This window comes from Schistocerca gregaria, chromosome 3, assembly GCF_023897955.1.
Source record: "Schistocerca gregaria isolate iqSchGreg1 chromosome 3, iqSchGreg1.2, whole genome shotgun sequence".
NCBI lineage: Eukaryota > Metazoa > Arthropoda > Insecta > Orthoptera > Acrididae > Schistocerca > Schistocerca gregaria.
This window is the reverse complement of record NC_064922.1, coordinates 225,810,435-225,824,086: the sequence shown is the minus strand read 5'-3', so window position 1 is coordinate 225,824,086 and position 13,652 is coordinate 225,810,435. Positions and strand designations below refer to the sequence as shown.

The following is a 13,652-nucleotide window of genomic DNA, read 5'->3' as shown; positions in this document are numbered from 1 at the left end:
CTCCACACTGCCCTCCAATACTAAATTGGTGATCCCTTGATGCCTCAGAACATGTCCTACCAACCGATCCCTTCTTCTGGTCAAGTTGTGCAACAAACTTCTCTTCTCCCCAATCCTATTCAATACTTCCTCATTAGCTGTGTGATCTACCCATCTAATCTTCAGCATTCTTCTGTAGCACCACATTTCGAAAGCTTCTATTCTCTTCTTGTCCAACCTATTTATCGTCCACGCTTCACTTCCATACATAGCCACATTCCATACAAATACTTTCAGAAACGACTTCCTGACGCTTAAATCTATACTCGATGTTAACAAATTTCTCTTCTTCAGAAATGCTTTCCTTGCCATTGCCAGTCTACATTAGATATCCTCTCTACTTCGACCATCATCAGTTATTTTGCTCCCCAAATAGCAAAACTCATTTACTACTTCAAATGTCTCATTTCCTAATCTAATTCCCTCAGCATCACCCGACTTAATTCGACTACATTCCATTATCCTCGTTTTGCTTTTGTTGATGTTCATCTTATACCCTCCTTTCAAGACACTGTCCATTCCATTCAACTGCTCTTCCAAGTCCTTTGCTGTCTCTGACAGAATTACGATATCATCGGCGAACCTCAAAGTTTTTATTTCTTCTCCATGGATTTTAATACCTACCCCGAATTTTTCTTTTGTTTCCTTTACTGCTTGATCAATATACAGATTGAATAACATTGGGGAGAGGCTACAACCTTGTCTTACTCCCCTCCCAACAACTGCTTCCCTTTCATGTCCCTCGACTCTTATAACTGCCATCTGGTTTCTGTACAAATTGTAAATAGCCTTTCGCTTCCTGTATTTTACCCCTGCCACCTTTAGAATTTGAAAGAGAGTATTCCAGTTAACATTGTCAAAAGCTTTCTCTAAGTCTACGAATGCTAGAAATATAGGTTTGTCTTTCCTTAATCTTTCTTCTAAGATAAGTCGTAAGGTCAGTATTGCCCCACGACATTTCTACGGAATCCAAACTGATCTTCCCCGAGGTCGGCTTCTACTAGTTTTTCCATTCATCTGTAAAGAATTCGTGTTAGTATTTTGCAGCTGTGGCTTATTAAACTGATTGTTCGGTAATTTTCACATCTGTCAACACCTGCTTTCTTTGGGATTGGAATTATTATATTCTTCTTGAAGTCTGCAGGTATTTCGCCTGTTTCATACGTCTTGTTCACCAGATGGTAGAGTTTTGTCAGGACTGGCTCTCCCAAGGCCGTCAGTAGTTCCAATGGAATGTTGGCTACTCCGGGGGCCTTGTTTCGACTCAGGTCTTTCAGTGCTCTCTCAAATTCTTCACGCAGTATCGTATCTCCCATTTCATCTTCATCCACATCCTCTTCCATTTCTATAATATTGTCCTCAAGTACATCGCCCTTGTATAGACCCTCTATATACTCCTTCCACCTTCCTGCTTTCCCTTCTTTGCATAGAACTGTGTTTCCATCTGAGCTCTTGATGTTCATACAAGTGGTTCTCTTATCTCCAAAGGTCTCTTTAATTTTCCTGTAGGCAGTATCTATCTTACCCCTAGTGAGATAAGCCTCTACATCCTTACATTTGTCCTCTAGCCATCCCTGCTTAGCCATTTTGCACTTCCTGTCGATCTCATTTTTGAGACGTTTGTATTCCTTTTTGCCTGCTTCATTTACTGCATTTTTATATTTTCTCCTTTCATCAATTAAATTCAATATTTCTTCTGTTACCCAAGGATTTCTAGCAGCCCTCGTCTTTTTACCTACTTTATCCTCTGCTGCCTTCACTACTACATCCCTCAGAGCTACCCATTCTTCTTCTACTGTATTTCTTTCCCTTATTCCTGTCAATTGTTCCCTTATGCTCTCCCTGAAACTCTGTACAACCTCTGGTTCTTTCAGTTTATCCAGGTCCCATCTCCTTAATTTCCCACATTTTTGCAGTTTCTTCAGTTTTAATCTACAGGTCATAACCAATAGATTATGATCAGAGTCCACATCTGCCCCTGGAAATGTCTTACAATTTAAAACCTGGTTCCTAAATCTCTGTCTTACCATTATATAATCTCTCTGATAGCGTTTAGTATCTCCAGGGTTCTTCCATGTATACAACCTTCCTTCATGATTCTTAAACCAAGTATTAGCTATGATTAAGTTGTGCTCTGTGCAAAATTCTACCAGGCGGGTTCCTCTTTCATTTCTTAGCCCCAATCCATATTCACCTACTATGTATCCTTCTCTCCCTTTTCCTACTGCCGAATTCCAGTCACCCATGACTATTAAATTTTCATCACCCTTCGCTATCTGAATAATTTCTTTTATTTCATCATACATTTCTTCAATTTCTTCGTCATCTGCAGAGCTAGTTGGCATATAAACTTGTACTACTGTAGTAGGTGTGGACTTCGTATCTATCTTGGCCACAATAATGCGTTCACTATGCTGTTTGTAGTAGCTTACCCGCATTCCTATTCATTATTAAACCTACTCCTGCATTACCCCTATTTGATTTTGTGTTTATAACCCTGTAGTCACCTGACCAGAAGTCTTGTTCCTCCTGCCACCGAACTTCACTAATTCCCACTATATCTAACTTTAACCTATCCATTTCCCTTTTTAAATTTTCTAACCTACCTGCCCGATTAAGGGATCTGACATTCCACGCTCCGATCCGTAGAACGCCAGTTTTCTTTCTGCTGATAACGACATCCTCTTGAGTAGTCCCCGCCCGGAGAGACGAATGGGGGACTATTTTACCTCCGGAATATTTTACCCAAGAGGACGCCATCATCATTTAATCATACAGTAAAGCTGCATGCCCTCGGGAAAAATTACGGCCGTAGTTTCCTCTTGCTTTCAGCCGTTCACAGTACCAGCACAGCAAGGCCATTTTGGTTATTGTTACAAGGCCAGATCAGTCAATCATCCAGACTGTTGCCCTTGCAACTACTGAAAAGGCTGCTGCCCCTCTTCAGGAACCACACGTTTGTCTGGCCTCTCAACAGATACCCCTCCGTTGTGGTTGCACCTACAGTACGGCTATCTGTATCGCTGAGGCACACAATCCTCCCCACCAACGGCAAGGTCCATGGGGGTTTAAGTATTCTAGAAAATGAAACATTATTAACATATTACTGCTGCTAAGAAAGTTCCCCCATACAACAGAGTACTTGAAAATCAAAATCAGTTCCCAAAACATAATCAAAAGAGAAGCACAATGTTTTATGTAACAAATGTGAGTTTAAAAGTGTCTACAGTGTACCAGATATGCACTTGCTATCTTCTCCCTCCATTGTTACCCTGTAACATCATGATAGCACTTGAAACTAGTCACATAAATATTACCTTCCCAGTAGCGATCACTTGTTACTGAACAATGAACAACATTGCCAGACTGTGATCCACAGACACCTGCCTGACAGCCAAACATTCTGCTGTGACCTATCACAAAGGAGAAGACAACACTTCCAACCATCTCTTATCAGTAGCGTAGCTGCTCTGGACACACGATGTATGTGAGCTCCCTGCCACCCAAGGGATGACTGGAACAGCTACCTGGGATACAGAGAACACTCCAGCCTGCACCTTTCTCCGGCCTTGATAGGAGGCAGATGATGATATGTGCTTGGGGTCACAGTGCGGTCTGTTGACCTAGATTTTGGGCCCAGTGGATGGTGACAATTGCTTTGCATGTTAAAAACCCCCTGGGCCAATAAGAATCAAGCTTCACATCCTCCCACCTGCCAACCTTTTATTACCACAGGCTCATCAATCTTGTGCCAGACTCTGTTGTTAGACAAAGGAACGGAGTTATTCTACTTAGAAAATGATGGCAAATATTGAGTAATATGTTCCACACCATGAATGGAAGCATAAACTACCTTAGAGTATGAGAAGTAAGCATCTGCAACAAATGAAAGCATATGCCAGTTTCAGATTCTTTTTTAGGAATATATAGAAAAGGGTAAAATAAAGAACGCACAAAATTACAGAACAATATGCTTAAAATCAGTTTACTGCAGAATTCCTGAGAATATCCTGAGTTCAAATACAGTAAATATCGTTGAGTCAGAAAAGCTTCTGTCCACGCATCAGCATCGATTTAGAAAGTATAGCTAGTGTGAAACTGAGCTTTCACTTTTCTCACACGATGTCCTGGAATCATGGGTGAAAGACAACAGGCAGATTGCATATTCCTAGATTTCCAGAAGGCATTTTACATGGTGCCCCACTTCTGACTGTTAATGAAGATCCGAACATATGGATTAGATTCCCAGGTATGTGAGTGGCTCAAAATTCTTATGTAATAGAAATCGGTACATTGTCCTTGACGGTGAGTGTTCCTCACAGACAAGTGTATAGTCGGGTGTGCCTGAGGGAAGTTGATAGAACATCTCTTATTTTATATATATATGAGCTGTGATCAAAAAATGCAGTTAATAATTTTATTAGGAACAAAATAAGCTTACATGGAATCTAATTAAATCTCCATCAAAGTACAGTCTTTGGGCAGAATTAACTTATTCCAATTTTGGAATCCATGACTGGGAGCGTTTCTGGAAGGCTTCTTTTGGAAGGGCATTCAGCTGCTCCATCATGGTCCTCTTAATGCCAGTAACAGTATCAAAATGTTTTCTTTAGGCACAGTTTTAATTTTTGGGATGAACCAGAAGTTACATGGTGCTAAATCTGGTAAGGTGGATGCGACAGATAGGATGCTTTTGTAAAATTCGGTGTTTACAACTGTTTCTCTTGGAATGAGCTTTGATTGCATTATCGAAAGAAATAATAAGCATGACTTTGATATTTGATTTTGATGATGTGTCTTTAGTGTGAAGAGTTTCAGTGGTTTTCCATTAGGAATTAGGAATTTTTGTCTCAGAGTCACATTTCCAGTTAAAATTGTTGACATGAAGTCAGGATCTGAATGAAGACAACCCTTCTTCTGTGCTATGAAAACTGACACACAATTTTCCTTCTGTTCATCAATTAAAAGACTGGAAAAAAATTTTTTTGCTCACTCATCTCATTTGCAAATTATTGGTTAAAATGCTTTGTGCAGAGATGTTTAGTTCATCAGTTAAGATCCCAAATAGTTATTCACTAGTCTGAATGAACAGTTTTTGCCACTTTTTACACTTTTTCTCCTGTTTTCGAGATTAATGGATGTCTCAAATGTTGTTCATCTCCTACCGACTCATTTCTACTTTTAAATTACTCATAGCATTTGTAAACAATCTTCAGAGTTACAGCATTATTGCCATACACCAATTTCAACATTTCATGAGTTTTTTTGGCACTTTATTTGCAACTTGAAACACGACTTGATGTTCACATGTTATTTGAAATCCATGATACACGACAGACACAGTGAACACAACCTCACTTGAGAGTCTGTGGAAGTTGGCAGACACGTGAGAACATGTTCAAACTTGTTGCTGCCTATCTCAATGGCTCAGGCCATCAGATAAATCACATCAGATGGTTGTAGCATCAGCAGTTGCTGTAAATGATTTTTTTTTATTGTACCTTGTATATAATAATCTGATGGACAGGGTGAATGGCAACCTGTAGCTGTTTGCTGAGGCTGCTGTTACGTATCGGAAGGTGGTGGCGTTCAGTGACTGTTGGAGGATATGAGATCGCTTACACAACATTTCTGTTTAGTTTCATGAATGTCAGCTTGTTATAAATGTAAGTTAATGTAGATGAGCAGGGAAAAAAAGCCCAGTAGTATTCATGTATGGCATAGCTAATGTGCTCCTTGACAAATAGATTAAATATGTAAGTGTAATGTTACCAAGTGATTTTAAATGGAACAAGTATCTAATAGTGGTAGTAGGGAGAGTTTACTGAGAGAATGTTAGGAAACTGCAGCTCATCTGTTAAGGAGACCCATACTTGAATACTGGTTGAGTGTTTGGAATTCCCACCACATCAAATTAAATGGAGACATCAAAGCAATTCAGAGATGAACTACTTGATTTGTTACCAGTAGATTTGATCAATACAAGAGTATTATGGAGGTGCTTTGTGATCTCGAATGAGACTCCATGTAAGGCAGATGTACTTTTCGTGAAACTGTATTGAGAAAATGGCAGTGCTGGAGAAACATTAATGTGATGCTCATTTGCTGTGTTTGGTGATGGTCAGACAGCATCTCTGGAACACATCTGTCACTGTGTTTCTCATACTGAAGTCTCTTACTAATGATGTCACAGAGAGCTGTCCTCAAAATTTCGGAAAATAAATCACTCAACATTGAAATTGTGAACGGGCAATCTTCCCAATTCCTCTAATACACTCACTGAATAATATCATCAATAGGCACTTGCTTCCTTCCCTGTCTACCTCTATTATGAACATCTGTACGTCCTGCTTTGAAGTTCCTGCACCATTGCTGCACTTTTCTGTCCCTCACGAAAGTTTCACTGCACATATTACTCATTCATTAATGAATTTTGGCTGCAGTGCACATCTCAGCATGGAAAAATCAAAAGGCAGCATGAAATTCACGCTTGGTAGGAGACTGTTATTCTAGGCAATTTTAGACGTCCACTGTGCGCTTGTAACTGACAAGTGCAATATGACGCGATTGATTGGCATATTAGAGACACTGCACAAAGCGTCATCGGATTTTCGCTGTGGTTTTAATTTCGCAATCAATTGGACCTTGTGGAAAAGAAAAGAAAAATCTTGCTCTCATGTTCAAATGAAAATTTTTTATTGTTGAGGAATTTCATTTATTTTATCTTCACTTAAATGTGTTAATGGAAATTCTATTACACAAAAGGAAAATTAATCTGCATAAGCAAAACTATTCTGTTCAGAGAGTGTAATCTGTGGCATCTGTTATGGAAATAAGTGACAGTTATATCTGAAAGATCTACAAAAAACATTTCAGATGTAAGATTTATTTATTCTACAAGTATATCATCTTCTGTGTTACAACATTAATATGAACCTGCAAAACTTGGAAAAAAAAATCCTCAATACAAATTATTACAGGCTGAATATGAAAAAGTACATGCCAATTAATGGAGGGCACTTTCTCTACTAAGTCTGATGTGGTTACACTCTTTAATATCTGGATACAGATTAATGAAAGAAATATGATAATACATATGTAGTAAAGCAGAAAGACAAAACAGTTCCGAGTTCTGTGCCATAAACAATTTTTTATTTCATTACGTAAAATATGATAATCTTTTCATTATTCAAAATTTCTTGTTGTTTGTACTAAACTTTTTCCTAAATTTGAAAATATATTATGGAAACTGAATAAATAATAATAATAATAATAATAATAATAATAATAATAATGATAAAGAAATTCCACAGCATTTTTCTGTCTGTACGAGAAGGCTAAGCTCAGCAATGACTGTAAGGATTCTGAGATTTTTTCCTTAACATAGACTGAGTCATGAGGAAGGTTTGTGTACACAATTTATTACCATATGAGATAAGTCATCTGGCCATAGATGCTTTGTGCTACCCATGCTGTCATGGAGGATCTTTACTTTAAATATAGTTGTCTTTCTTCCATTTCCTCTGTAATTATTTTCAGATGGTAAACACTTCCTTTTCTTGCTTGAAGCACCTCTGCCTTTGCCTGATATATTTGAATTTACTCTCAATTATTGTTTGTAGCAGTAATTTGTCAAACAGCACATTGTTATATGAAACTCTTATTGTAAATCCTTAGAATCACTGTTAACAGTGTCAGGGTTGTGGTGGAAATAGTAGTTCACATGCAGTTGGAATTCACTATTGACTGGTTGATGAATGAATGAACACATCCAAGAGGTGTACAGGACCATATCAATGTTTATTATTTGCAGGCAAATAATACCAGTTGTTCATGGTAATACAACTTGGACAAACTAAATCCAAAACTGTGAGACTGATTTCTGATCGTAACAAATCCTTACTACAGATGTTCTACCCAACCATCAGAAACCATCCACCCACCTGTAAGGGGGGGGGGGGGGGGGTCTTTTATACATTTTCTTACCTCTCAAAGCAAAATTAATGTGCCATGAATATATTGCTATTACAAAGTTGTACCTTTCTCAATAAAATGTTTCCCCATATAGAGCTGTACAGCTTGTCAATTCCTCCGTCTCAGCTCTGCTCTCAGAAGTAGACTGCATTGTAAAAATAAGAATGAAAGGTTTACCGAATGAGGTTTAATTTCAAAATTTCGTTTGACCTTTAATAATTAATTCCAGAAGGGACAAAACCCATTATGTTTTCTTTTTCTGTTCTACAGTGAAGCTTTATATGACACTCTTCTGTATCTGGTATTAAAATTAAGAAGCAATTACATGAGAAAGGAAAGTACATGATACCAACAGAGAGCAAGTCCACTTTCACACTGTCTAAAGATTTTGCAAGGGACCATTTTACTTACACATCACTCAGCTAGCAGAGATTACCCCAAAGTTTTTTGTGATAATTTTGATCTGCCATCATCACCCTTGTAAACTGCACTCTCTAATTCTAGCATCCTTCCTGTTGCTGTGAGTCACCAGTGAATTTTCACAATACAGAAAAATGCTTTATTTTATTTCACTACTAACTGTTTTTGAAAATAAACACTTTTGCAGTGGAATAAAAGATTGAAAATGTGTACATGGTATTGCCAGAACTTCCTTTTTGTCTCTCAAAGTTCATTTACAAACAGTTTTTATTAACATAATTTCTCATGTTGCCGAAGCAGACTGAGCTGAGGCACAGTTAACTCTTATCAAGGTGCTCTCATTGTTAAGTACTGCAGTGATGATAAATATACTTTGAAAATGTCTGAAATTACTTAGCAGAACAGGGAAATATTTTTGAAATGAATATCAAGGTAACTGTTATGGAAGAAATTTCATTATTACACAGAACAATCACAGTGTTTACTTTTTTTTCGAACTACTGCAATTTACACACTTTATAAGACGGTTAAAGACGACAGTCTATATATACTTTCAGTTCATAGTTATGTTGCACATGACACACACAGATCTACTTAAAGCTAATCAATGGCAGTGCACAATAAATGTTACAGCCATTCATGTGTGAAAGAGATGCTTAATATTTAAAGACACAAGTTATCACACATTAGACAAAAATATAAAACAATGTTAAAATAAGTTCAAAAGTCACATACAGTATCACACACAACAAAGTCATAGCATCACAAAATCTTACGCTGCACAAATTTCCCTCACATCCTGTGACTCACATGGCACAAATAACTTAAAACAGCTTAATAACAAATAAAAAGTTTCTGAAGTGTATGTAACAATTAAATGGAAAGATAGCTCCATTAACAAAATTTTAATAGATAATGAAATGCAGATCTTTGCTCAAACAGATCAACATTATATCGATGATTATTTACAAGTTTAAAACTGAGTGTTAGTAACATCAGTATTCATGACCGTACACATCTCAAATGACAAGTAATAATGTGTAAATCCTATGTTTCCCGAGATGCTACTTCACCACATGCAAAGAAGCAAGTTACTATTCTTTTCCCTACATCCACTGCAATTGCACAAGGCAAATTTTACTTTCTAGTTTTAAGTGTACATAAAGTTTGCAAATTAAGGTATTTAAAGCTTTTATGAATACATACATGCCTAACAACTGGTGTAAATCTAAATTCCAAATAAAGTGATAATTGTTACTTGCTACTAAATAGAGCAAAAAAAGACAGGGTTTAATACCAGCTGAAAATGAGTTATAGATGAACCTGATATGAGAGACATAACAGGACAACTAGCCATCAGAATAGGAGCAACAAGTATTGTAAGCACAGCTTACAGACACAGAAATGGAGGTTGGAGACTGATTCAGTCTCTGAACTTCAAACAGTATTGTTTCATTAGAAGCAAATGGCATGTAAGGATGTAGAAGACAAGAGAGAAAGGAAAAACTGCTCTATGCCCTAGGTTGAAAAAGAGAAAAGACGAGGAGTTACACCCGTGTCTCCTGATTGAGTTTGAGTGCTTTCCATTTTCCCTTATGCTGTGATGTAGCATGTGAAAGTTGCTGGATTTGGACGGGTTACTCCTGACACTGAAATATCAGATCTGAGGATGGTTCTCAATGAACCGAAACAGGTCATATGAATAAAAAATTAGCAATCAAAATGGATTATAAGAAACATCTTCTTCTATTGGCAGCACTTGCTCTGAATGAGATTTAAGACACTGGAAGGAGAGAGTTAATACGAGAGTACTTCAAGCAGACAAGGGAAGACTAGAGACTAAAGAATTTGTCTGGAACAGACAGAAAAATAGAAGAGGAGAACAAATATCAAAGAGGACTGAAATGAAAAGTACAGGGATGTCTTAATAAGTGTATTACAAACAGTTACGACTTTGGTCAGGTGTATTATGGGTAATGTGAATAGTGTAAGTCATAACTGTACAGTAAGTACGGCACTCAATGAAGCTGCCATTTTACAAGAATAACTATATTACTTCAGTCATTAAGGAGCATTGGCTACTTAAAAAACTCTTAAGTAATCATGCAACCCTCAAATGCTCCATTTTTCAATTAAGCAGTTATTCTTTTTCACCAAATAGTGATTACTCACTATCTATTTTGTGTTAAAACAAAGCAGGTAGACATTAGAGTCGCACTGGGCAAAGAGCTTCTCTGCCAGTGATTATAAACCACATGCCATATAAACCAACATAGAACAGTAAATGTCATCACAATATGACGATTTTTAAGAGAAGAGCTATCACAAATTTTAAAAATAATCTCTCTTTCTCTTACACACACACACACACACACACACACACACACACACACACACACACACACACACAAATAATTGTTTTACTCAGCTTTACACATGTCTATTCAACATGTGCACCTATGAAGGTGGAGACAGTACACGTAAACCTTTCCTGAAAATAATTGGCAAAATCATCCTCTTTTATATAAATATTAGATATTTACAAGATATTTTTGTGTATTACAAAACAGTATAAAATCTAAAATAATTTTTCCCAGTTATGTTTCAGCCACAGCTTTGTAGAGAGATTCAAAACGATCAACAAATATTAAATGTTCATCTTAACTGGATGTGTCCTACGAAGAAACATTGACTTCAGTTGCACATATAACTGCACAGTAAACATATTTATGAAGATTATCCCATAACACTATCATTCTTTTTTTTTTAAAAAAAACTAAGGCACATCATGTTATGAAGGCATCATGTAAGACATTCACCAAGAAACCAGTAAATTTCACTGAACTCATTTGTTTTCTTTGATCACTTATTCTCCAACTTAGCACAAGAAATAACAGCACCACATATATCTAACTCAATGCACTACACCAGAAAACTGGTACAAAAATATGTGATATGTATCTCCTTAGAAACATCAATACCACATAGAAAAAAAATCTTCAAAAACTGCTTGTTTAAAATTACTTGTTGCAACATTTTAACTGATTATCATTAACTGGACTGAACATAATAAATAACATCAATGAATAACAGAGGAGTTTAAGCTGCTCAAAGACAGTGATATTAAATTGGAAGGAATGCACTGTTCAAATCAGTGCAATAGTATATGTGGTAAATATCATTCTGGAAAACAGCATTGCACTGTTATTACTTCAAAAGTCTGATGATATATCAAAATATTTTAAACAGCATTAATTTGCTTGATTTACGTGTGTATGGAAGAACATGGACCAGAACATGCCTGAGATCATTAAAAATTTCGTGCATTACATTCTGAAAAAACTAAGTTCTCAAATGCTTCCACACGTAAAAACTGCTTAAATAACTGTGCTGAATATTAATCAAAATTTGTAAATTATCTAATATAAAATACAAATACTGTAGATAAGAAGAGGCACAATAATGCACCTGAGCGTTGACTGCCGTTTAATATTTTCACCTCCAAAAGCATTGTTCCAAGTCAACACTTTTGCATTCTATTCATCTGCACCAATGGACAAATGTTTGTCAGAGAAAAATGTAAAAGTAAAAAACCAAAAGAGTTTTTCCAGGTCAACTGATAAATCTTACGCATACAAATAGAATTATTAGTATGACTAAATAACTGAAGTCATCAAGTTCACAAATTTGGCTCCCCTGGGTCCTCACTATAAAGGCAGTAATTTTCAAATAAGGTCTCTCTGCTACAGGCAGCAGTACAAGCAGATCACTTTCCAGCATATGTTGGGTTTTTGAAAGTAGATGTTGCTTGCTTGTAGATTGGATTTTCACCCTGGAAATAAATGACACATTAGTTAGGTTTATATTTAATCAACTTTATATGAGAAAGTTGTAGTGTAAATGAAGTTTTCTTCTTACAGTGTCCCATTTGGCCATCATTCGTTCCTTTTCAAATCGGGCGAATTCTCGTCGATCATGAATTGTTGTGAGAACTTTCCAGAGCAAAATGAATGCCAAACCAATGAGAACAATTGCTGCTATAACACCAAGTACAATTCCTGAAAATAAAACACATACTGAAAGTTGCAACATTGATTTGTTTTTCTGATCTTAACTAATGGGTTTTCTTACCTTCTGGTAAATAAATATTTTTCTGTTAAGCCTTTGGGGTTAGTACTATAATGCTCACTGCATGTAATATAAACAAAGCATTAACACTTTGGTGACCAAGGCCGAGCACAGCTTCGGCTGCAATTTTGTGTTAAAAAGACTGCGCCTAAATACAGGTCTGGCCATCATTTTATTGACATGTGAGCCAATTACTGCCCAAAAACTGGGCTCACTTTGTATGAGAACAATGTATGGACATCTTGCAACCTGTCCCTTGAGTGGTGCTGCCTTCTGTTGTCAGTTTCTAGTTTCATTGTGAAAGAAACATTAGTAGGCCTAACAGCTGCTGTTGTGAATGGTTGAGCCAATGTGATTGAATTGATGTAATTTTGTGTGTGCACTTGTTAGGTTTCGCAGTTACCTGCAATTCTGCCACAAATACATCACATCTGTTGAGTGAGCAAGACAGTTTGGAAACTCAAGATGAAGATATTTCTCAAAACTTCACCTTGCAATTTTTTTTTTTTTTGGAGGATAATTATATTTCCTATCATCATTGTTTTAAGATCTACACTCTTATCAAAGAACTAAAGTAAATATAAAAAATAAATCTTGAAGCACGGCTCTTTTTTGGTATATATATTACTCTTGAAGCTACGTCAATTAAATATGTGCCAGTAATGCTTTAAAGTAGCTAGTTTCCTAGGCCCAATATTCTCCTAAGTGGCTTATCTCCAAAGTGTTAATATAGCACAAAAAATTGGAAATCACTGCAAGAAATGTCTAAATGTATCTAATGCAACACATAACCTACCTAACACATAAACTTCTGCGGGGCAGTCGAGCTCTTCCTGAGCTCTAACCAGAACATGGCCCGTGTCATTAAAGGCATATACAAAACGAAACTGGCAGTCGTCTTCATCGTAATAAGAGCAGAAAACTTCTCCCTTGTCCTCATCCGCTGAAAGAGATAAAAAATACTGATGAGCCACAGAAGAAGGATAACAACACTATCATGAGTAATTCTCCACGAAACATTTTTTATTCCAAATGTCTATAATGTTAATAACCATACACAAAATACAAGGAGACAGAATGGCTAGCCATTT

General features: G+C 36.7%; 1 protein-coding gene across 2 annotated transcripts in view; it reads right to left on the bottom strand.

Annotated features, from left to right (window-relative positions):
- Nucleotides 1-8,866: 8,866 nt before the first annotated feature.
- LOC126353856 (integrin beta-PS) overlaps nt 8,867-13,652 on the bottom strand; it is a 131,654-nt gene continuing 126,868 nt past the window's right edge. For both annotated transcript variants that reach the window (XM_050003023.1, XM_050003022.1), the window contains exons 12-14: nt 13,358-13,504; nt 12,352-12,491; nt 8,867-12,265 (exon numbers count right to left, since the gene is read on the bottom strand). In XM_050003023.1, coding sequence (XP_049858980.1) covers nt 12,200-12,265; nt 12,352-12,491; nt 13,358-13,504 — 353 coding nt within the window. In that variant the 3' untranslated portion in view covers nt 8,867-12,199. The remainder of the gene's footprint in view (nt 12,266-12,351; nt 12,492-13,357; nt 13,505-13,652) is intronic.